At 56.4% G+C, this 24348-nt stretch overlaps 1 protein-coding gene across 1 annotated transcript in view; it reads left to right on the forward strand.

The window, feature by feature from the left end:
- Window positions 1-2741: 2741 nt before the first annotated feature.
- Window positions 2742-24348, forward strand: part of OTOF (otoferlin) — a 167423-nt gene continuing 145816 nt past the window's right edge. The window contains exons 1-2 of the mRNA XM_089776981.1: window positions 2742-2868; window positions 16086-16144. Of these exons, the coding sequence (XP_089633107.1) occupies window positions 2790-2868; window positions 16086-16144 (138 nt within the window). The 5' untranslated portion in view covers window positions 2742-2789. The remainder of the gene's footprint in view (window positions 2869-16085; window positions 16145-24348) is intronic.

Here is a 24348-nt window from a genome sequence, read left to right on the forward strand (position 1 = left end):
GGAGACTTGTGTACAGCAGTTCTGCACATGCTCCATCTTCCTCCGGCAGGGGAGACGACCGGCAGAATTCCGGGGTGTGATCGTGTGGCTGTAGCGATTGCCAGCAGGCACTGCATAATGAGACTGGAATGGAATCATTTGTAGTCTGGAATAGCGTCCCCACGGGAAGATAACTCCGGCAAAGCTCCAGCCATCTAATGATGCTGCTGGCGTTCTTCTCGTCAGTTTCCCTACGCAGACTGGACCCCCGAGTGGAGATTCACACAGCTCCTTGAGCACAGCTTGGGCAGGTCTATGGAAGCAAACCCAAGATACCTTGTCAGGGCTGGGTTTCCGGCTGGGCATAGAGGCTTGGGGTTAAGTGCCTCCAAGTAACAAGTGGGTTGGACGTTAAAATGTTACGACTTACAGCCCCGCAGGGGACGGCCGGGCTCCTGGAGCAGGTGGGTGGCCGCCTGGCATGTGGGGCTGGAGTAAGGTGAACGCCCGAGTCAACCCATTTTGGGGAGGACGCTGGGCTCTGCGACCGTGGGGCCTATTTCTATCCCTCCCTGCTCTTACGCATCCTGGCAGAGCGCCTCTGAGCAGCGTGCGCTGGCTCCCGGGACAGTTTCGAGAAGCCACGGGCACTGCTCAGGGCTCTCTACTCTGTTCCCCCCTCTGGATTCTTCCTTACACTCCTGCAGCGTCCACTCCGGTCCCTCTTATTCCTCAGGGCCGTGTCTACAGTGGCGGCTTCTTGTGCAAGAACATCTTGTGCAAGAACTCTTGCACAAGAACACGTCCACACTGCCCATGTGCCAGCTGTGCTTTTGCGCAAGAGGATCCATGGCAGTGCGGATGCTCTCTTGCACAAGAAAGCTCTGCTAGCCATTTTCGCCATAGGGCTTTCTTGCACAAGAAACCCCGGCCGAGCGTCCACACTGCCCTCTTGCACAAGAGCTCCTGCGCAAGGGGGCTTACACCTGTTCAAAAAGAGCGCAGCTCTTGCACAAGAAGCCCTCTCTTACCACACCGTACTGCAAATTTCCTTGTGCAAAAGCAGGCGGGCAGCGTGGATGCTCTGCGGATTCTTGTGTAAGAACAGCCGTTCTTGCACAAGAAGCCACGAGTGTAGACATACCCCAGGTGTCCTGAGAATTCACTGGGACACAGTGGTCCCTCCCGCCAGGCTGGGGGAGGGGCCTCTAGAAGTGGGCAGGCTCACACCTGCCTATCTCTCAGGTTTGCCAATAAGGCCTCTGCCCCATGCCGGGCAGGATGGGGGGGGGGGGGGGGGCGCGCTGGCATGCCATTCAGAGCCAGAGCACAGCTTGTTCCTGCTGTCTGTCCCCCAGGAGCAATGGGGATATGGGCTATGCTCCCTGACTGCATAGTGCCAGCTATTTATACACACCGCAGGGAATTAGCTCCTCCTTCCCGCTCCACTGATTGGCAGAGCCTTGCCAGGGGTGGGGCTTGTTCTATAAATAGCCTGGCCTCCATTTTGGCTGTGCCATTTTGTTCAGCAGCAAAGGCGCTGCTAGGTAAGTCTGGGGGCTGCTTTTGTTCTCTGGGCAGTGCCCAGTGCAGTGGGGGCTTGGCTCGTAGGTGCTGTGGCACCTGGAATCACAATACATGGAAGGGAAGAGGAGACCAAGGGGCACACTGGGGCAGGGAGGAGGGATGGGCAGGTGCCTCCTTGGTGTGGAGGAGAGGGGGAGGTCTATGAACCCCAAAGGACTAGCAGGGGCCCTGTGCAGTAGGAGGCAGTGTGGCATGGTTGTGGGTTGGAGGCTCCTTTTGCGGCTGGTGTAATCCATTGTGGTGCCAGGGTGTGCTGTGTCTGGCTACTGGCTGGCTGCCTATGGGGTAACAGCCTACTGCGGCTGCCTGTTAAGGGGTTTCTTGCTAACTCACCTGATGGAAATTTGGGCAATGGTGTTGAAGGCCCCACTGAGCCACCCAGGGGTTGGGTCCATGGTGTGGTGCCTAGGCAGAGCTCAGCCATAGCTTCCTGCTGTGCCTTTGGGAGAGTCACAGAACAGCTTGGTGCCTCAGTTTCCCCCTCTGGTAACGAATGGAGGTTCCCTGCCCTGCCCCAGAGGGCTGGCAATGTCTGTGCAGGGGGAAGTAGAGCCAGAGGAGTGTGTCAAGCGGAATGTGCTGATTTCCTATGGACGTAGCCTCTCCCCCATTAAATCCCTCACCCCCGCTGCTCAGGCAGGGAGACCCTAGCTGGGCCCTGGGAGTCTGCCCTGGCTTCTGTGGGGGTAACACCCCCTGGCTCTTGCCCAGACCTTTGTCCCGAGCCTCCTGGTGTTCCCCCTCTAGAGGCAGGCAGGGCCCAGTCGGAGATGGGGCACCCCCTGGCAGGCTGCAGAGGGGCCACTTGGACGGTATTTTAGGTGCACACGCCAGGCTGGCTCCGAAGGCACCGAAATGCCCGCGGTCAGGCCGGGGGCCTGGGGCGGGGCGAGGTAGCGCAGGGCCCCCGCTGGTCCAAGGCGCAGAGGGCTGAAGCCCAAGGCCAGGGCGGGTCCCGGGCGCCCGGGAGAGCCCCGAAGCGCCCCTCCCTGCAGCAGCCCAGCGGCCGCCTGGCGGAAGGCTCCGCTGCGCGTCTCCCTCCAGCGCCCGCCGCTGGGTGGCTGGAGCGATGGGGCGCCGGCGAGGAGCCAGCCCCGGCCCCGGAGCGCGGCGGGGTGGGAGCTGCTGAATAATTGACCGGCTGCTCCCTCCGCGGCGGCCGGGGGCGGAGAGGCTGGAGCTGAGGCTGCGCTCGGCGGCGCGGGGCTCGCCCAGGGCGCACCATGGCTCTGTCCGTGCGCCTCAAGGCGGTCACCGAGCTGCGGGGCAAGGCGGACCGGCTGGCCAAGGCGGCGTTCCGAGGTAGGGGGGCCGGGGCGGAAAAGTTGTCCGCGAGGTCGGGGCCCGGGGCTGGGGCCGGCTGCGCCCTGGGACCGGGGTTGACGCCCGGAGCCGTCTGCGCCTTGGGACCCCTGTGCCCACCCGGGGACGCACCGCATTCCTCCTCCTTGGGATGCCTTTCCCTGCGCCCAGCCAGGCTTGGGATATTTCCGGGGGAGGGCGTCACCTGCCCCCCGGGCCGCCACTGCCTGGAGCTCTCCCGGCGCGGCTGGGGTGGCCGGTGCCCAGTGCGCCCCAGTGCCCAGTGCGCCACGGTGGCTACTGCGCAGGGCCCCTCGGTCCCGGCCCAGCTCGCAACCTGCGGGTGCCTCTCTGCGAACTGGGGCACGCCGACAGGCGGGGACAGGCCCGCGTGTGGGGCTGGGGGAGTCGGCCAGGGGCCCGGCACGAATCCGCTCCCCCATATTGTGAGCCGATAAAGTTTGGAAACTGCTGGGTGGCCCTGCTAAGCCACGGACATCGCGCGGGGGCCGAGCCGGCCACGCATCTCCCCGCCCTGTTCGGGCTGGGACGCGAGGGTGAGGTTCCTAGCTGTCCCCGGGCTTCTCTCCTTGGTGGTATCCCTGCCTCTGGCAGCGCCGTTTACCAGTTTCCATGGCACCTCACAGAAGGAAAAGTTAGTTACTTGCTCCCCTCACCCAGGGAGGCCCCCTCGGGAGTGTAGCCTTCAGTTCTGGGCCCCCACTACAGAAAGGACGTGGGTGCATTGGAGAGGGTACAGCGGGGGGCAACCGAAATGATTCGGGGGCTGGAGCACATGACCTAGGAGGAGAGGCCGAGGGATTTGGGTTTATTCTACAGAAGAGAAGAGCGAGGGGGGGTTGAGAGCGGCCTGCAACTCCCTGCAGGGGGGTCCAAAGAGGCTGGAGAGAGGCTGGTCTCAGTGGCAGCAGGTGGCAGAACAAGGAGAAATGGTCTCAAGTTGCAGTGGGGGAGGACTAGGTTGGAGATTAGGAAAAACTATTTCCCTAGGAGGGTGGGGAAGCCCGGGGCTGGGTTCCCTAGGGAGGGGTGGAATCTCCATCCCTAGAGGTGTTTAAGTCCCAGCTGGACAAAGCCCTGCCTGGGATGATGGAGTTGGGTTGGTTCTGCTTTGGGTAGGGGGCTGGACTTGATGCCTCCTGAGGTCGCTGTAATTCTGAGAACTAGGGGTAACCCAATGAAATGAAGAGGGACCAGGTTTAAAACAAACCAAAGGAAGTATTTTTTTTCACTTAGCGCACAGTCAACTTGTGGAACTCCCTGCCAGAGGATGTTGTGAAGACCAGGACTTTAACAGGGTTCGGAAAAGAGTTAGATAAATTAACCGAGGTTAGGTCCATCAATGGCTGTGAGCCAGGGTTGATAGGAATAGCGTCCCTAGCCTCTGTTTGTCAGAGGCTGGGAATGGGTGATAGGGGATGATCATTTGATCATTTTCTGTTCTAGTCGCTCCCTCTGGGGGACCTGGCATTGGCCGCTGTGGGCAGACAAGATATGGGCTGGATGGACTTTTGGTCTGACCCAGTCTGGCTGCTCTGATGTTCTTCCAGCCCCAAGGACCCCCCATGGCTTTGTACCGACCATGGTGCATCCAGCCACTGACTATGTAGCCTGCCCTGGGCCGGGGAAGCATCCTCCATGCAGAGAGCAGGTTTGCCAGAGAAAGCCAGGACAGCGTAGACCTGCGAACCTGGCTGGCACAAACACAGCAAACTGCTCGTCACTGGGGCCAGCGCCGTGTCAGATCTGCCAGGACTGGACCAGCCGAGCAAGTCTTCAGGGTTTAAACGGTCACTGCACAAAGCCCTCCTCCCGCACCGAGAAACGAAGCGTTGTGGTGCAAGGGTCGCGAGGTGAAACTGACAGAGTCCTCCAGGAACCTGGCTTTCTCCTGGGCTGGTGCGCAGCGGCGAAAGCAGCGTACAGGGGCTCGCTGGCTCTGTTCTGTTGCACCTCGGGTCCCTGCCTGCTCTTTGAACAGCCCCCTGCTGCCTTTTGCCAGAGCTGCCTGGCGCGGCGCACCCGTGTCCTTTCCCCTCCAGGTGCGCGTAGCCCCAGCAGCGAGGGTGGCTCAGGCGGTAGCCGGCAGCCGTGGGAGGGAAGCCGAAGGGGGTTATAACCGTGTAAGGAAGGAGCGGTGCTCCACTCCGTGTGTTTATCAGCTGGTGTGATTCCAGCAGGGAGCAGTACAAAGACCTGACAGTGCCGATTCCCAGAGGGGGTTAGGGTCTGGCTGGCAGTCAGGAACCCTGGGGTAACATGTCCCTGCTTTTCTGTCCCAGTGCCGCTCCAGCAGGGAGGGAGGGAAGCAATCGTTTTGCCAGGCCATAGGCGTGTCCAGCACATAGCCCAGGGCCAAGCCGATGGGTGCGTGCCAGCCGCTGCAGATCTGCCCCGGGGAGCTGGCAGAGAGAGGGTTAATCCAGGCCTGCACCACCCCTGTTATAGCAGGGGGGCAGCTGCCCTAGAGCAGAAAGACACCGCTGGGTTTCTGAGTGTGGCCTCGTGCATCCCGCGCAGACGCCCCCGCGCGAGGCCGGGCAAAGCGGCGGGTCTCTCTGGGCATCATCTGTACAACGGGTTGAGTCACCCAGCCCAGCTCCTGGAGGCAGGATGCCCAAGGAGATTGTGTGGTAGCCCCAGAGCCGGAGGGGACGTTCCCAGTTCGTGTGCTCCTTTGGACGGGGAGGGGCTGTGTTAGTCTGCATCCAAAGCGGCAAGGAGACCAGTGACTCCTTAAAGACAAGCCAGTTTCTTTGGGCATCCGCATTCCTGGGTAAAACCCCCTTCCTCGGACATGGCTCTTTCCCCAACACTCACATTTTTGATGTGCCGATTTCCTGGGTCCAGGCTGGACTCTCTGGCCACTGAGTCGAAATCCTGAGCTCAGAGTTGCTGGGGCCTTGTGATGGGGTGGACGAAGCCCCGTCGCCCCCTACAGGAGGCCAGAGGCCTTGCCACACCCCATCCCAATGAGAGGAACAGAAAAGAAGTCCTCCAGGCAGGCTAGAGTGGCTGTCTCTGGGGCAGCCAATCAGGACCCAGCGGACCGGTATAAAAGAAGCTGTACCTGCGAGGGTCTGGCAGTTCCTCACAGGAGCTTGACCCAGGTGGGTCAATGTCTTAGCTCAGGGCGCCCTTAAATGTGTCTATATAGGGAGCCAGGTGGCAGGGTCTAGACATTGCCTATATAGGTGCAGGGTCTAGACATTGCAGGGTCTAGACATTGCAGCCATGTGTTTGCCTGCATATGTGTCTATATAGGGAGCCAGGTGGCTCAGGGTGCCCTTAAATGACAGTTAAGCCCTTGGCTGGATTGTCATTGTTAAGCTGTTAAGATTCGGACCCAATCTTATTTAGCAAAATCATTCCTGCGGGACTGCGTCCATTCCACGGCGGGGTGAAAACGAATGTCAAAACCTGAAAGCTTTTGCAAACCAGAATTGCTGGTCTCCTGCCAGCTGGCATACCGGCTCGTGCGCCACTGCCCTCTGCTGGATGGAATCGGAACTGTTCAGTCGTGGGTCAGAGCATCTGTACTGCCCACAGCTATAGAGGCTCTGTCACATGCCTGTGGTTTTTAGAGCTGGAGGATCTGATTCTAGCCTGCAAGCCCATGCGATGTTCCAACCGGCGCAATACGCTGACAATCAGGAAGGCTTTGGTGGCAACAGATTTGTTACAGTTACTGTCATGGATCAGAAACTGAGCGGAGTCAAAGCATGATGCCGTTGCAAAAAAAGTCTAATGCCATCCTGGGGTGTGTGAGCTGGAGCATCAAACGCATGACACAGGAGGTGCCTGTCCTGGGCAGCCCTCAGCTGGACTCCTGTGTCCGGTGTAGGGAAGATGTGGGCAAGCAAGAGAGAGTACGGAGGAAAGCAACAAAGTGACGGAAGGCGGAGAGACCCTGACTCTAGACCTGACCCGTCGGTAGGGCAGTTTGGGGCCCTGCACTTCGGGGGGCCATGGGAGAGGTGCTGAGGAACCCAGAGATTAGCGAGGGGGTTGGGCCCACCCTTGCGCTCACCAGGGCAGCGGGCAGCAGAGCGACCTGGCCCCCGCCTGCTCCACTCGGCTGGCTCCGACACATTGCACCTAATCCCCCAAACCCCTTCCCCGAGCAGTGGGGGTGGGGAGCCGGCAAGGGCAGGCAGGGCTGGAGCACAGTGGGGGCTTGTGGGATGGGGGCAGGGTAGGGGCGCAGAAGGGGTGGGGTGGGTGTGGGGCAGGGGCAGGAAGAGGCCGGGGCCTGAGGGGGTGGCTTGTGCTGGGTCCGGCACCTTGCTAGAGCTGGAAACGGGGCCTGTTTGGTCCTGAGCAAAGGGGGTGGGGAGGAGGTGCAGCCCAGGGCGGCTCTGGGGAGGGGTGGGGAGGAGGTGCAGCCCAGGGCGGCTCTGGGGAGGGGCGGGGGGGGAGGTGCAGCCCAGGGCGGCTCTGGGGAGGGGCGGGGAGGAGGTGCAGCCCAGGGTGGCTCTGGGGAGGGGTGGGGTTGCTCGCGGGGGCCGCGGAAGGCAGGGCAAGAAGCAAGGGGGCGTCATCCGCAGCCAGGGAGAGTTGGACCAGACTCTGGGGAGAGCTGAGCTCCGGACCAGGCGCCCCGGGCAGCCAGGGGCGAATTGCCCTCCGCACCGACCCTGCTGTCTCCATGCACCCGAGGGATCGTTCGTGTTAGCTGGAGCTTGGAGCAAAGCGGGGAAACACCGCAAGCTTCTCCCGCCCCCCTAGGCTCTGCCAGCACCCCAACCCACAGCCCCGCCCGGCCCGGCTTGCACCACCCAGGCTGCTGTAGCTAGTGACCTTCGCGCCTACTTGATGAGCATGTGCACGTGGCAAGGGGATCTCACCCCCCAGCAGTGTGCCCACAGCCTTGCGTGGCCGGGCCTCTCGCCGCCACCTCTCAATGCCCAGGCCGGGAGAGCCAGCGGGAGGCGATCTAGCGAGTGTTTCCTCATGTCCCGCCTAAACCTCCCTTGCTGCAGTGTCCGCGCCTTGCTGCTTGTCCTCCTTGTGTAGGAGAATACTTTCTCTCCCGCCTCCTTGTGACCCCCCGTTAGGTACTGGAAAGCTGCTCTCCTGTCCCCTCTCGGTCTTCTCCTTTCCAAACGAAACAAGCCCAATTCCTGCAGCCTCCCCTCGGAGCTCCTGTTCTCAAGACCTTTCCTCATTTGTGTTGCTCTTCTCTGGACCTTCTTCAATTTCTCCATCTTTCCTCTGCTGCCCAGAACTGGACACAAGACTCCAACCAAGGCCTAACCAGCGCAGAGCAGAGCAGAAGAACAACTCCTCGTGTCTGGCTCACCACACGCCTGTTGATGCATCCCAGCATCAGGGTTGCTTTTTTTGCAACAGCATCACACTGTTGGCTCATGTTTACTTTGTGGCCCACTCTGACCCCTTGATCCCATTCTGCAGGGCTCCTCCCTAGACCGTCGCTTCCCGTTCTGTGTGTGACACCGATTGTTCCTTCCTCAGTGGAGCACTTTGCATTTGTCCTTATGAAACTTCATCCTATTGACCTCAGCCCATTTCTCCAGTTTATCCAGATCAGTTTGAATTCTGACCCTCTCCTCCAAAGCACTTGCAACCCCTCCCAGCTCGGTGTCATCTGCAAATTTAATAAGCAAACTCTCTATGCCGATATCTAAATCGTTGATGAAGATATTGAACAGAACCGGTCCCAGAACAGACCCCTGCGGAGCCCCACTGGTTATGCCCGTCCATGGTGGGAAGCAGCGATCCCAGCTTACAGCTCACAGTTGGTTGTAATTTTGCCATGCGCTTGACGTTCGGCCCGGAAAATGCAATGCAAATGGCTGTTGTTGTTGTTACTTCTCTGACGTTGTTCCAGCGGGATAGGTGTTGCCGATGTGGGTTGTTGTGTTTAGCTTCTCCTGCTGGCAACTGGCTTCCCCCCCCCCCCCCCACATGCACACACTTCCCAGCAATGCAGGTTGTGGGTGTGGAGCAGATCTTTGTGTGGGCGCGTGCTCCTTCGGCTGTAGCGTTCTGTGATTGCAAGGAAGAAGTGAAGTCACACCTTGGAGCAGGAGGGGGCAGGTTTAACGGGCCTTTGAGCAGGAGGGTGGCTCTGAATTGCTGCTTGGCAGTAGTTCAAGGAGGGGATACAAAGTCCCCAGTCTGTAGAGTCCTCTGCCCAGGAGCTGGCGTGGAGGGGCTGGTGTAGGATACAATTAGCCAAAGGCAAATGTGGAGCGAATATTCTTTCATTCAGGAATCTCTACACCCTCCCAAGCACCCGTTTGTGCTCAGAGGCCCTGCGAGGAAGGCTTGTAATCTAGATCCGTGGTTCTCAGTCTGCAAGGGTATTGCAGGGGCTCTGTGGGGAAAAACTCAAAACAATCATAGAAAATAAGTTTTACATAAATTGCAAAGTTACAATCCATTATTATTTTTAAATTAAATATCTTCCAGTAACGTTATGAGTGGCTGTCCGGAAATCTATGTTGTGATGCCTTTGTGTAATGAAAACGATCACAGCGGTTAGAAGCGCCCAGATGTTGCATGAACGGGTGTGGGTTGTGAGCAAGACATGAGTTGTCCTTCTGTTCTGCTCTGTGCTGATTAGGCCTCGGAGTATTGTGTCCAGTTCTGGGCACCACATTTCAGGAAAGATGTGGAGAAATTGGAGAGGGTCCAGAGAAGAGCAGCAAGAATGATGAAAGGTCTAGAGAACATGAGCAATGAAGGAAAACTGAAAGAATTGGGCTTGTTTAGTTAGGAAAGGAGAAGACTGAGAGGGGACGTGAGAGCAGCTTTCAAGTACCTAAAAGAATGTTACAAGGAGGAGGGAGGAAAAATTATTCTCCTTGGGCGCTGAGGACAGGACAAGGAGCAATGGGCTTAAACTGCAGCAAGGGAGGTTTAGGTTGGACATTAGGAAAAACTTCCTGCCTGTCCGGGTGGTGAAACACTGAAATAAGTTGCCTGGGGGGTTGTGGAAACTCCATCCCTGGAGATATTTCAGAGCAGGTTGGACAGACACCTGTCAGGGATGAGCTAGATCAGTGTTTCTTCAGCTTTTTAAGATGGAGGAACACCAAACTATAATTTTTTGTATGAGGAACACCAGGGACTTTTTGTTGACCCCCCCCCCCCCCCCCAAAAGAGGCCAGGGAAAAGTTATTGAGGAAAACAAAGAAAAATAGGGTCGGGGGGGGGGAGAGAGAGGAGGTATTGACCCCCAAAAAAAAGGGTTGGGGGGGAAATTGAGGGAGGGAAGTTGCCTGTCCCTTTAAGGGAAACTGAGTCACGGAGCAATGGGACCTTATTCTTCTCAGCTAGCAAAACCAAGGCGGATGCTCGCAACTGTAGTCCGGCTTGTCCTGAGTTCTAGCCACGACCTGGGCTCTCGCCCTGCAGCGTGCGGAAACATCCCCTCCCTGCGTAGTCCGTCAGGCGGGTCAGAAGTCTCTCTCTCTGCTGGATGAGGTGGGAGTCTCCTGAGTGGGGACTTTCCAGTGTAGCTGGTAGGCAGCCAGCCCTGCCCCCGGGGGCCTGCGGCGTCTCTTCCTTTGAGCCTGAAATGCTGGCGAGGTTTTTAGCGACTGGCTCAGACCCTTCCCTGTCTGAGCTCTGGTCTCGCGGTGAGATTCCAAAGCGCCTGCCTAGTTGCAACACAGCCGGGAGCACGTCCCTTTTCTCTCCCGGCCCTGCGGATACAGGCGTGGAGGGAAAACCGAGAGCCCCGGCCTGTGCAGCCCGGAATGGGGATGCACACTTGTGCCTCCTGGGCGACACAGTGGTGAAAAATGGGGGTGAGTCCAAGTGATCTCACAATTGCCCATGTGACATCTCCGTGAACTGGTGTTCTCAGGAGCCTGCGCAGCCATGGGTTGGAGTGGGTGTGACACGTAATGTGGGGCTGTCTCTCTGTAACCCGCTGTCCCCCTGTGCGGTGTGATTCCCACTGACCCACCGACATGTGGATTGGCCCAGACACCTAGGCCCAGCCGGGGCAGTTAGCAAAGCTCTTCCCAGCCAGAGAGACAAAGGGAGGGAGGCGGAGACGAACACCAGGACTCGGGGGAAGGTCAGTTGCTGGCTGGAAAACATAAAGGGAACAACCTAAGCTGAGGGTCTGCGGGAGGAGGCGATGGACCCCCTAACCTCAGGCATCTGAGGCATCCTGGCCTTGACTCCCGTAGCCACATCACGTCTGTGCTGTGCTGTACCCTGGAAAAGCAATCCACCCCTCTCTTCTATTGGCTGGCGGAGTCGGTTCTTGCTGCATGATCGGGGGAACCCCAGCTCGCTGTCACGGGGTGGCAGCCGTGCGGCCCCCAGGAGGCAGGGAAGACCAGGTGGGCGAGGGACCGGCTGTTATAGGACCAATTTAGAGACACCCGGTTGAGGTGCACAGTGCCAGCTGGAGGAGGGGGTGTGTGTAACCAGTGCCACTGCCACACCCAAACTGAGAGTCCACGTTGCCAGCGACGGTGCACACTGAAATGGGCCGGTCACACCACCTGGGAGGTCTGTTGTAATAACCCCCGAAGCCAGAATCTCCCCTTGGCCTGGATCTGCTACAGCGTCAGGCCAGCAGAAGGCAGGTTGTCAGCCTGTGTCAACGTCGACACTACAGGCTGTGACGTAGTGGGGGTACCTGGCTGGTTTCTATGCTGCTGGCTCTGGGGTAACCCCACTGGCTGCAGTTGGTACCACGGCCCAGCAAAACAGGAGGAGTCACTATGCAAAGGGTGTCTCAACCTGTCTGACCAGTCATCCCCCAGGGAGAGGAACAAAGGAAGGTGGATGCTGCCCTGGCTGGGGGGCAGGGCTGGAGGAGAGTGAGTTAGTTTCTGTCTGGGAGCATGGAGGAAGCAGCCTCAGCAACAGGCTGGGGGGTTTAGAAGCCGAGACCCCTGCCCCATATCAAGGGGGGCTGAGGCATCCTAGGCCTGCCCTGTAACCTGATGACATCTGTGCTGGGCTGTATACTGGAGAAGCAATAAACCACCTCTATTCTACTGGCTGGTGGAGTCTGTTCGTGCCATTTCGGGGGTGCAGGAGACGGGGGACCCCCAACGCGCCGTCACACAGGCCCACTCCCGCACACCTCAGTGCCCTGTTCCACCCCCACAATCACTCCAGCTCTGAGCGGCCCGGCTGGTGGTGGTGGTGTTTTAATAACGCCTCCTCCAGCAGCGTGGCCCAGGCGATAGTAAACAACAAGGCTGATTCTTCAAAGGCAGAAAGTTTCTTGAAACCAACTCAGCCCAAAGGCAGACGGGCCCTTAGAAACGTGTCCTCCTTCGGTGCATTCTCACCATCGGTCAGGCAGAAACCATCACCGATTCCCATGGCCTGCACCCTCCCTTGCAGGGCGTCCCATGGGCGGATCAAAACTTTGCTTTCCAACCTGTGGGACAGCCCCGGGGCAGCTGGTACAAAAGTTGGGTGGAGGGCAAGCAGGCTAGGAGCTGGGCGAATGGTTTTCTGTGGCCGGAGACGGCAGCCACGGAATCAAGGCAGGCAGGCACCTGGGGCTAATTAAGAGCTGGCCTGAAGCAGCAGGCTAGTCGGGCACCTGCGGGCTATTTTAAAAGGCTTCCCCTCAGGTGAGGGAGGAGGGAAGGACTGAGAGGAGGAAGGGCATTGCAGGTGAGCTGGCACGGGAGAAAGGAAAGAGTGTTTGTGCCGATGGAGGCAAGATTAACTGAGGTACCAGGGAGAAGCATTTGGGGAAGTGTCCCAGGGAGAAAGCTGCTGTACTGGGGCTAAGGGGGAACCCCCATCAGTTGCTGCTACCTAGGGTCCCTGGGCCAGAACCCAGAGTAGTAAGTGGGCCCAGGTTCCTCCCACCCCACGAAAAATTCTGCTCCTGGAAAGGGAGGCCAAGATTACAAAGGAGTTGTCCCGTTCCCGCCCCTGCCCCCCTGGCCAATCTTTTGACTTTGCCAATGATGAAAATAGCTCAGATATGATAGAGAACTGAGGAGGTTTGGCAGAGCTCTATAAAATCATGCCTGGTGTGGTAAAAGTGAATAAGGAAAAGTTATTGACTTGCTCCCATAACACGAGACCCAGGGGTCATCCAATGAAATGAATAGATAGCAGGTTTCAAACAAACCAAATGATGGTTTTTCTTCATACAATGCACCATTAACCTGCGGAACTCCTTGCTAGAGGATGTTGTGAAGACCAGGACTTTAATAGGATTCAGCAAAGAGCTAGATAAATTGATGGACCTATCCTCCATGAATACTTATTAGACAGGATGGTTACTCTAACATCTGTAGATTTGGAAATGGGTGACACAGGAGAGATACCTTGATTCCTGTTCTGTTCACTCCCTCTGGGGCACCTGGCACTGAGCACTGTGGGCAAACAGGAAAGGAAAGAGGTTGGGTAGAAAGTCACAGCGAGCCTGAGACCCGCCTAGAAACTCAGGGCCCGGCTGGAGCTTTGCCACACCTGTCGCGATCCCTGCTGACACGGGGAAGCCAAACCTCTGCAATTCTCCTGGTGTGTTTTGGATGAGTCAGTGAATGAAATTCATCCAGCCCCCGGGACGTGAGCAGCCGGAGGAGCCTCCGGGGGTGTTTAAAGCCAGGCTCTGGACGGAGGTCACTCCGTGGGGTTTTAAATCCCCATTCTCTGGCAGCACCATGGGTTTGGCTGGTTGGTTGTCTGAGCAGCTGTAGGGAGGGAGAGTGAGATGGGGGGGCAGAGTGGCATGAGCCTGGGTTTATTATGAACTCAGAGAGGGTTTGTTGCACAATCTCCTGTCATGCATGGGCACCCTGCAGAGAGGGGGCCCTGAGCCAAGCCCTGGGCTCGACTCCCGTGAGCGGGGAGCTTGGCAATCCAAACCCCAGCTCTCCCTGAGAGTGAGGTGGCCGGACTGGACCCCCTGGCGCAGCTGCAAACGCTCTGGCGTGAATCCGGAGCCAAGCCTGGCGCTGCGGCGTGGCACTGAAACCGTGTCCCCCGTGGGGTGCTGAGCCACGGAACCAAACCAGAAACCTCGCAGGGGAGGGGAACCGCTTCAAGCCGGGATGCTCCCTGGTCTGTTGTCCCGCCTGGGAAAGAAGAAAAGGGAAATCCTGTGTTACTAATCTATTGGAGTTCTTTGAAGGGGTTAACAAACATGCAGACAAGGGGGATCCAGTAGATATAGTATACTTGGATTTTCAGAAAGCCTTTGACAAGGTCCCTCACCAAAGGCTCTTGTGTAAATTACATGGCCATGGGATAAGAGGGAAGGTCCTTTCTTGGATTGAGAACTGGTTAAAAGATAGGAAACAAAGGGTAGGAATAAATGGTAAATTTTCAGAATGGAGAGGGGTAATTAGTGGTGTCCCCCAAGGGTCCGTCCTGGGACCAATCCTGTTCAACTTATTCATAAATGATCTGGAGAAAGGGGTAAACAATGAGGTGGTAAAGTTTGCGGATGATACCAAACTGTTTAGGATAGTCAAGACAGAAGCAGACTGTGAGGGACTCCAAAAAGATCTCACCAAACTGAGTGATTGGGCAACAAAATGGCAAATGAAATTTAATGTGGATAAGTGTAAAGTAATGCACATCGGGAAAAATAACCCCAATGATACGTACAGTATGATGGGGGCTAATTTGGCTACGACAAATCTGGAAAGAGATCTTGGAGTTATCGTGGACAGTTCTCTGAAAACTTCCACACAGAGTGCAGCGGCGGTCAAAAAGGCAAATAGGTTGCTAGGAATTATTAGGAAAGGGATAGAAAATAAGACCTAGAATATCTTACTGCCCCTGTATAAAACTATGGTACGCCCACATCTGGAATACTGTGTACAGATGTGGTCTCCTCACCTCAAAAAAGATATTTTGGCCTTGGAAAGGGTTCAGAAAAGGGCAACTAAAATGATTAGGGGTTTGGAACGGGTCCCATATGAGGAGAGGTTAAAGCGACTGGGACTTTTCAGTTTAGAAAAGAGGAGACTGAGGGGGGATATGATAGAGGTCTATAAAATCATGAGTGGTGTGGAGAGGGCCAATAAAGAAAAGTTATTTATTAGTTCCCTAAATAGAAGAACTAGAGGACACCAAATGAAATTAATGGATAGCAGGTTTAAAACGAATAAAAGAAAGTTCTTCTTCACACAGCGTGTAGTCAACCTGTGGAACTCCTTGCCAGAGGAGGCTGTGAAGGCTAGAACTATAATAGAGTTTAAAGAGAAGCTAGATAATTTCATGGAGGTTAGGTCCATAAAAGGCTATTAGCCAGGGGATAAAATGGTGTCCTTGGCCTCTGTTTGTCAGAGGCTGGAGAGAGATGGCAGGAGACAAATCGCTCGATCATTGTCTTCGGTCCACTCCCTCCGGGGCACCTGGTGTTGGCCACTGTCGGTAGACAGGATACTGGGCTAGAAGGACCTTTGGTCTGACCCAGTACGTCCATTCTTATGTTCTTATGACGGGTGCACACACCATGAACAGCCTCGCACGCGCCCTGTGTGCTCAGTATACGCACACCTGCACACATTAGGGTACCAAACACACCCTGCGTGCTTAGTGTGCTCACACCTGTACACAATATGGCACCATACACACTCTATGTGCTCAGCATATACACACTTGTGCCCGTACACAATGGTACCCACTCTGTGGGTGCACTTAGTATACGTGTCCGCCCATGCATAATGGTTCACACACACACACATCCTGCATGTGCGCTCAGTATACACATCCCACCACACAGACAGCGCGCTCTCTCTCTCTCTCTCACTCACTCTCACACACACACACACCCACACACACCCACCCAGCCACCCAGTGTGTACTCAGTACACATGTACCCCCATGCATAGACACTGCACACACACTCTCGGTACAGCCACACAATGCCAAATTTTGAGCTGAGGCGCTATTTCGAGCCATCCCTTGTCTCTCATGCAACAAGGAGGGCAAAAGAGCGTGCCTGTTAGTTTGAAAACCGTTTTGAAATAGCAAGCGGTTTGTGTAGATGCAGGGTAGCAATGTCGGGATACCTCTGGTAGCCCAGCATAGCCGTGCCGTGTGGCCTCCGAGTGCGCCGCTCGTGCCACGGCCAGTTCGCATAGGTCACATTCACGCACACTCTCGGCCCTGGGCTGGTTCCAGGCCTTCCCAGGTGCACGACCGCTCCCCCCGTCTCCTCCTCACAGACCCTCCTCGCGCCGAAGTAACCAACCTCGCCGCCTCTCTTTGTGCAGGTCTCGCCTTCTACACCCGAGTGCTGGAAAACTGTGAGGATGAGGCCCCGTTCGATGAGGTAAGAGGCGTCCTGCCGGCCAGCGGCCTGCGCCGCGTTCGGGTTGCAGGGTGTGTGTGTGAGTGCATTGTCTGTGAATGGGGGTACGTGGATACTGAGTACACACAAGGAGAGTGTTGTGTGCATTCTGTGAATGGGGGTACGTGGATACTGACAAGGACAGTGTGTGCATTGTCTGTGAATGGGGGTATGTGGATACTGAGTACACACAAGGAGAGTGTTGTGTGCATTCTGTGAATGGGGGGTACGTGGATACTGACAAGGAGAGTGTGTGCATTGTCTGTGAATGGGGGTACGTGGATACTGAGTACACACAGTGGGTGGGTGTATTGACCGTGCATAGGGAGTATACTGAGAACACAGTGTGTGTGTGTACTTGTATTGTCTGAGTGGGGGTACGTGTCTGCTTAGTACACACAGAGTGTGTGTGTGTATTGTCTGTGCATGGGGGTACCTGTCCCCGAGTACACACAAGGGGCAGGTGTGTGTGTTAATAATTCTCTTCCTGCTCAATTGTTAACGCCGCTGGCGTGTGCCGCCCCTGAAGGCCAAGGCTCAAGCTGTGGCGGGGCCCCGAGTGCGGGCTTGCGTAGGGGTGCAGGGCCCTCCCTCCCTCCCCCGGCCAAAGGCTGCTGTTCGGTCTCTGGCTGAGCCCTCTGGCAGAGCAGCCGGGCACCGGGAGCGCCACTCCCGAGGGCCAGGAGCTTGCTTGTGTCCCCTGCAGGCCAAGATGCCGCGGGAGGGGCCCTGCGGAGACGACCCGGCTAGCGACAGCCCGTGAGCTCCCCGTGGGGGTGTCGCCTGGCTCAGGCCGGTGGTTCCCACACCGAGGGGACTCCCCCTAACCAGACCGACTTCTGCTGGTGAAAGAGTCAAGCTGCCGGGCCCTGCCGGGCCGACGGGCAAGGTGCCAGGGGTCCCTGCTCTATGCCCCCAGAAGGGGCGGGGCCTCTGGCAGAAGGGGCGGGGCCTCTGGCAGAAGGGGCGGGGCAGGAGCAGCCAGCCCTCCTCAGTGCCTGGACCGTGGCGCCCGCCCACCCACCCACCCAGCTAGGGTTGCCAGGTGTCGGTATTTTGGCCTTCCGTCTGGTTTAAAAAAAAAGAGAGAGAGAGAGAGAGAGAGAGAATACCAGGTATGTAAAACAGGAAATACCTGCGAGGGGGCAGGTAGAGCGAGGGGGCGCAGTAATTTAAAGGTGCAGCGACTTTTTTTTTTTTGCTCAACCGATTTTTCCCTGCCTGTTTGGGATGTTTTGTGAAGGTATCTGGCAACCCTAACCCAGCCCTCAGCGCCCTGAGTGGTGTCCTGGCGCTCTGGCTGCCGTTCTGAGGGGCCTAAGGCTCTAACTGCTTTTGCAGTTGGGACAGCGGCAGCTGGGAGCCCCAGACCAAAAGATGTGGAGAAATTGGAAAGGGTACAGAGAAGAGTGACAAGAATGATTAAAGGTTTAGAGAACATGACCTATGAAGCCAGGCTTCATGAACTGGGCTTGTTTAGTTTGGAAAAAAAGAAGAGTAAGGGGGGACATGATAGCGGTCAAATATCTAAAAGGGTGTCACAAGGAGGAAGGAGAAAATTTGTTCTCTTGGTTTCTGAGGACAGGACAAGGAGTAATGGGCTTAAAGTGCAGCAGGGGAGGTTTAGATTGGACATTAGGAAAAAATTCCTAACTGTCAGGGTGGTCAAATATTGGAATAAATTGCCAAGGGAGGTGGTGGAATCTCCCTCTCTGGAGATATTTAAGAACAGGTTAGATAGACATCTGTCAGGGATGGTGTAGGTGGAGCTTGGTCCTGCCTTGAGGGCGGGGGGCTGGACTCGATGACCTCTCGAGGTCCCTTCCAGTCCTATTATTCTATGATTCTATGACCCCAAGGCAACTGCCCCCCAGCCCTCTAGGGTTACCAGGTAGTCTTAAAAACAAAACAGGACACACTTCATGGGGGGGTGGGGGGGGGGCTGGCTGGGAGGAAGGGGGGGCTGGGAAGCAGAGCTGCTGCGGGGGGAAGGGGACTGGCCGGGGGAGATGGGAGGCGGGGGTTGGCCGACGGGAAGCAGAGCTGATCGGTGGGGGGAGGATGGAGGTGGGCTGCCCGGGGGAGATTGGGGGAGAAAGGGGGGGCGGCCAGCAGGAGCGGGAGCCGGGCTGGCCGGGGGAAGATCGGAAGGAGGAACCAGCCAGTGGGAGGTAGAGCTGGCGGGGGTTGGGTACAGCAGGGCTGGCCGGGGCAGATTGGGACAGGAGGGGAGAACTGGCTGCTGGAAGCAGGGCTGGCCGGGGAAGATCGGGGGGAGAACCGACCGGCCGGTCAGGAGGGGGTGGGGGGGAGGAGCGTATCAGCCGGTGGGGGGCGGGACTGACGGGGGCAGCGCAGATCCCAGGGCGTTCCCATCCCCCGCATGGTCCAGGCGAAGCGCGAGTCAGTCCGGCTGCGGCTCCACCATGCGCTCGACCAGCGCGCAGGAGCACGGATCGGGCTGCCCCTCCGCCTCACGCAGCCAGGGCTCCCAGTGCCGATCGCCCCCCGCCCCCCAGTCACTCCCCCCGCCAGGCTCCCGGGCGCCCAGTCGGAAAACCAGAAATACCGGGCATTGCACATGTCTGGTATTTTCTGGATTTTTTACCCGACAGAGACCCATAAAAAGGGACTGTCCGGTAGAAAACCGGACACCTGGCAACCCTACAGCTGTCGGCAGGCTGGTCCAGGCCTACGCAAGGGCAGCTCCGGGAGGCTGGAAAGCTGTCCCCTATCACCAGCTGAAGCCGGTTCAATCACGCACACCCGGCGTTCCAGGAGCAGCAGAGCCCAAGCCGGTTTTAGGCGCCAGTCGGGGCCGTGCTAGTGCATCGGGGGAATGATCCTTGAAAGAAAAGCCTCGCTGGACTTAGCAAAGCTGCCCGGACACGCCGTTGGCCTTTCCGAGACGTTGATTGCCTAAAAGGGAGAAAATTCAAAGCTTAAGATTCTCAGAGCCCATGCCGTAAGCCCTGGCTGGTTCCGTTCCGTCACAACAGGGCCCCTTTTCTGGTGCTCACACAGCCCCATGCGGTGTGATAAGTAAGGGCTTGTTTCCTGCATTATCAGCAGTGTGGTGAGCCAGACACAAGGAGTCATTCTTCTGCTCCACTCTGTGCTGATTAGGCCTCAGTTTTGTGTCCAGTTCTGGGCACCACATTTCAGGAAAGATGGGGAGAAATTGGAGAAGGTCCAGAGAAGAGCAACAAGAATGAGGAAAGGTCGAGAACATGAGCTCTGAGGGAAGACTGAAAGAACTGGGCTTGTTTAGTTTGGAAAGGAGAAGATTGAGAGGGGACATGAGAGCGGTTTTCAAGTATCTAAAAGGGTGTCACAAGGAGGAGGGAGGAAAAATTGTTCTTCCTGGCCTCTGAGGACAGGACTAGAAGCAATGGGTTGAAACTGCAGCAACGGAGGTTTAGGTTGGACATTAGGAAAAACTGCCTGTCAGGGTGGTTAAACACTGAAATAAATTGCCTGGGGAGGTTGTGGAATCTCCATCACTGGAGATATTTCAGAGCAGGTTGGACAGACACCTGTCAGGGATGATTTAGATGGGTGCTTGGTCCTGCTGTGAGGGCAGGGGGCTGGACTTGACGACCTCGCGAGGTCCCTTCCAGCTCCGTGGTTCTATGATTCTAGGATTCCTTTGGCCCGGGCGTGCAGAGCTATTGACCTCGCACTCTCCGTGGGGCCCTTGGAAAGGATGTGAAAGAGTAATTGGATTTAGCGGGTTTGTGGTTTGGAAATGGAGCTTTCACATAAGCGATTGCTTATGCGGGGAGGGAGAGCTCAGTGGTTTGAGCATTGGCCTGCTAAACCAGGGGTTGTGAGTTCAATCCTTGAGGGAGCTATTCAGGGATTTGGGGTAAATCTCTCAGGGGTGGTACTGGTCTGGGCAGGGGACTGGACTCAACGACCTCTCAAGATCCCTTTCAGTTCTATGAGAGAGGTATATCTCCATATATTATTGTAACCGAAATCTTTGGAGCACAGTGCGACAAGATCGCAGATAAACACGGACTAAAGATATGGCCAGGATGCCAAGCAGAACTAGGAAATCTATCAGCAAGAGCAGGGCAGGAGTTTCCTTTGAGTCTGCTGCGGGGCAGGGCAGCTGTCCAACTGTGCACAGCAGCACTTCTTAGGTTTACACCGTGTGCATGGTGCTGTCTAGACCACTACGAGTGCCTCACCCCAGCTCAGATTCTTCGGTGCTTCCATGCAGGACGGCAAAGGATGGTGAGAGACAAAAGTCAGGAATGGGCTATGGAGGGCCCAGGATCCTGACGGCCAGACACTCTTATTGTCAACACTGTGTGGGTCTTGGCCCCATCTAGCCATTAGTCTTTGTAGACGATAATGGTCTACTACTGTTGCCAGCTGATGTCCTTCCTCCTTTGGCTCCAGTTCTGCTGGGGCTGGAATGCCAACATCTGGTGATCCGTTCGGGGGGCGGGGGAGTTCTTTCCTTCATGGCGTTTGGAGGGCAGGCTGGGAGGTACTGATGGGAAGGCAGCAGCCAGACATGAGTTTGGAGGAGGGGGAGGAATCGGGCTGCCCAGCTGTGCAGGCCAGGAAGAGGAGAACACCGCCGTTCCCCAGAGAACGGACAGGACGGCTTTTCGGAGGCAAGCGGTGATGTCCCCCACCGGAACGGAGCCAGGACGCCGGCGTGGAATCTCAGCTTCCAGGTAATGTCCCACGGGGTCTCGAATGAGGACAGGACTTCAGGGCTGCCTGGGACCCCGTCTGCCAAAGATGCCTCCCGGCACCCCAGCAGCATCCTCGGGCGTTGGCTCGCTGAGCGGCTAAGGCTACCGGTGGCAGCGCGGGTGCTCCTGGGAGATTCCCCCTCCCCAGCCGCGTGCGGGCCAGGTCGGTGGAGTCTCGCCCCAAGGGGAGGTGACTGGAGACCCGCGTGCAGGCGAAGCAGAGAATGGTCCCAAGAACTCGGAGCTTGTCTGCTCACACAGCTTGCACCCGTTGAACCTACATGTGTGGACGCTCTCAGGGGTAGACTTCTCTGGGCATCTGGAGGCTCAGGTAGAAAAGTGCTGAGCCAGGGCTCTGGTGAATGGTCCGTTCCGGCAAGAACCGTCACTCAGCCGCTCAGTCAGGCAAGAGCTGGCCAAGCTGTGGCCAAAGCCAGCAGGGAGGGAGGTAGAGCGGGCAGGGACCCGGCTTGCAATAGGACAGCACCTGTCAGACGTTGTAAGTTGCTTTCACTGATGCTGGTGGACTCCAAACACCAAACCATCAGTCAGGAGCGCCTGGGATCTCACCCACTCATGCTTCCTGTTACCAAAGACCTAGGGGTCACCCAGTGAAATGAACAGGCAGCAGGTTTAAAACCATCACAAGGAAGTTTTTCTTCACGCAGCGCACAGCCAACCTGTGGAACTCCTTGCCAGAGGATGTGGTGAAGACCAGGATTTTAACAAGGTTCAAAAAAGAACTAAATAGATTCATGGAGGTTAGGTCCATCCATGGGTAGAGATGGTGTCCCTAGACTGTCAGAGGCTGGGAACAGGCGACAGGAGATGGATCACATGCTGATTGCCTGTCCTGCTCATGCCCTCTGGGGCATCTGGTATTGGTCTCTGTGGGCAGACAGGACCCTGGGCCGGATGGAGCTTTAGTCTGACCCAGTCTGGCCGCTTCGACGTGCTTATGCCTCTGCCGCAAACTGGGAGAAGTGGTGTCCCTTTGCCACCTGTCAAAGGGAGATTGAGACGTACTTGTAGAGCTGACCCAAACCCAGAATCCCCCATATCCCTAGAAGGTCCTATATTGCTACATTTCACCACAAATCGCTCTCTGCAGCGAGTGGAAAACCGTGGATTGGTTTCACTTGGTTACAGTGCTTTGGCTTGGTCCAGTGTTAGTTAAACCTTCAGATTTCACACTTCTTTTTTTCATGACCCCGGGGTGTCCATGCCATTATAAAATCATGAGTGGTGTGGAGAGGGCTGATAAAGTTATTTATTAGTTCCCATAATAGAAGAACTAGAGGACACCAAATGAAATTAAAGGGTAGCAGGTTTAAAACGAATAAAAGAAAGTTCTTCACACAGCGTTTAGTCAACCTGTGGAACTCCTTGCCAGAGGAGGCTGTGAAGGCTAGGACTATAATAGAGTTTAAAGAGAAGCTAGATAATTTCATGGAGGTTAGGTCCATAAAAGGTTATTGGCCAGGGGATAGAAATGGTGTCCTTGGCCTCTGTTTGTCAGAGGCTGGAGAGGGATGGCAGGAGATAAATTGCTCGATCATTGTCTTCGGTCCACCCTCTCTGGGGCACCTGGTGCTGGCCACTGTCGGCAGACAGGATACTGGGCTGGATGGACCTTTGGTCTGACCCAGTACGGCCGTTCTTATGTTCTTATGCCTTGACCCAACAATGCAACTAGAGTGGGGGCTGATGAGGGGAGCTTTGGGCTGGAGCCAGGGGCTTTTGGGGGCAGGGCTGGGGCAGGAGGGGCTTCCCTTGAGCAGCTCCCGGCCAGCAGTTCAGCAGGGTGGCTGAGGCAGCTTCCTGCCTCTCCTGACCCCACAGACGGTGCTGTGCCCCAAAACGAAATATTTAATGTCGGTTTCCTTCATCAGAGAAAACTCAGCAAACTGGTCATTTCTCTGTGAAAAATGTCAGGCTGGGGGTGGGGTCTCATTTTCCACCTCAATCCACTTTGACAGCGAATTCTCGGCTGTCCTTAGCTGTGGTCTAGAGGGCTGAGCCAGGGTGCCAAAGACAACGGGCAACTTTTTTTATTAGGAAAAACGATTTCCCTAGGAGGGCGGGGAAGCACTGGGATGCTAATAAGAACTAGGAGCCACCAAATGAAACTAATGGGCAGCAGGTTTAAAACAAATCAAAGGAAGTTCTTCTTCACACAGCGCGCAGTCAACCTGTGGAACTCCTTGCCGGAGGAGGTGGTGAAGACTAGGATTATAACAGGGTTTAAAAGAGAACTGGATAAATTCATGGAGGTTAAGTCCATCAATGGCTGTTAGCCAGGATGTGTAAGGAGTGGTGTTCCTAGCCTCGGTTTGTCAGAGGGTGGAGATGGATGGCAGGAGAGAGATCGCTTGATCATTACCTGTTCGATTCATGCCCTCTGGGGCACCTGGCACTGGCCACTGTCGGCAGACAGGACACGGGGCTGGATGGACCTTTAGTCTGACCCAGTCTGGCCGCTCTTATGTTCATAGGTTCCCGAGGGAGGGGGTGGAATCTCCATCCCTAGAGGTGTTTGAGTCCCGGCTGGACCAAGCCCTGGCTGGGATGATGGAGTTGGGCTGGTCCTGCTCTGGGCAGGGGGCTGGACTCGGTGCCTCCTGAGGTCTCTGCCAGCCCTGGGGTTCTAGGGTTCTATGATTTAAAGCACATCGCCCTTTCGGCGCCTCCGCTTCCGCCATGGCAGACACAGGGTTGGCAGTTGCTCCTCATCTTTGGAAGTCGCTTTGTGGCCTGCACGTGACAAGTGCGGAACAGGCCGTCCCTGCTAGAAGTCCCCCCGGGATAGACCCGTTCCCCACTAAAGTCATTGGTGTTTGTCGGAACAGATGTGTGCTAAGTTCTCCCATTCCCCACCCTTAAGTTGCACATAAAAAACCAAACAATTGGTGCAAATGGGAGGCAGCTGCAGGGAAAAAACTTCCGGCTTTAAGTTGTTTCGTTGTACGGCCAAGATTTTTCGGACCATCTCTTGGACTTACAGCAAGGACAGCCCGGATACAGTGTTCATTTTTATTCTTACTGCATTCTGGAAGGGCAATGCCCCACACTTTAAGACAGCAAACCATCTGTCCATCAGGAGTAAAATTAGATGGCCACCACTCCCTTACTTTCAGAATGCATCACCATCTTCAGTGTCATTATGTTCACCACCCCCCCGTGAGGTCAGACAGTCCTCTGATTCTCATTGGGTAGAAGGGAAACTGAGGCACAGAGTGACTCCGGGTGTATCTCTGTGACATAGTGGGGGTACCTGGCTGGTTTCTATGCTGCTGGCTCTGGGGTAACCCCCACTGGCTGCCGTGGGTACCACGACCCAGCAAAACAGGATGAGTCACTATGCAAACCAGTATGGCCAGACACCCCCCATGGAGAGGAACAAAGGAAGGGGGAATGCTGCCCTGGCTGGGGGGCAGGGCTGGAAGAGAGTGAGTTGAGTTGCTGGCTGGA

This window comes from Pelodiscus sinensis, chromosome 3 (assembly GCF_052426305.1).
Source record: "Pelodiscus sinensis isolate ZL-2025 chromosome 3, ASM5242630v1, whole genome shotgun sequence".
NCBI lineage: Eukaryota > Metazoa > Chordata > Testudines > Trionychidae > Pelodiscus > Pelodiscus sinensis.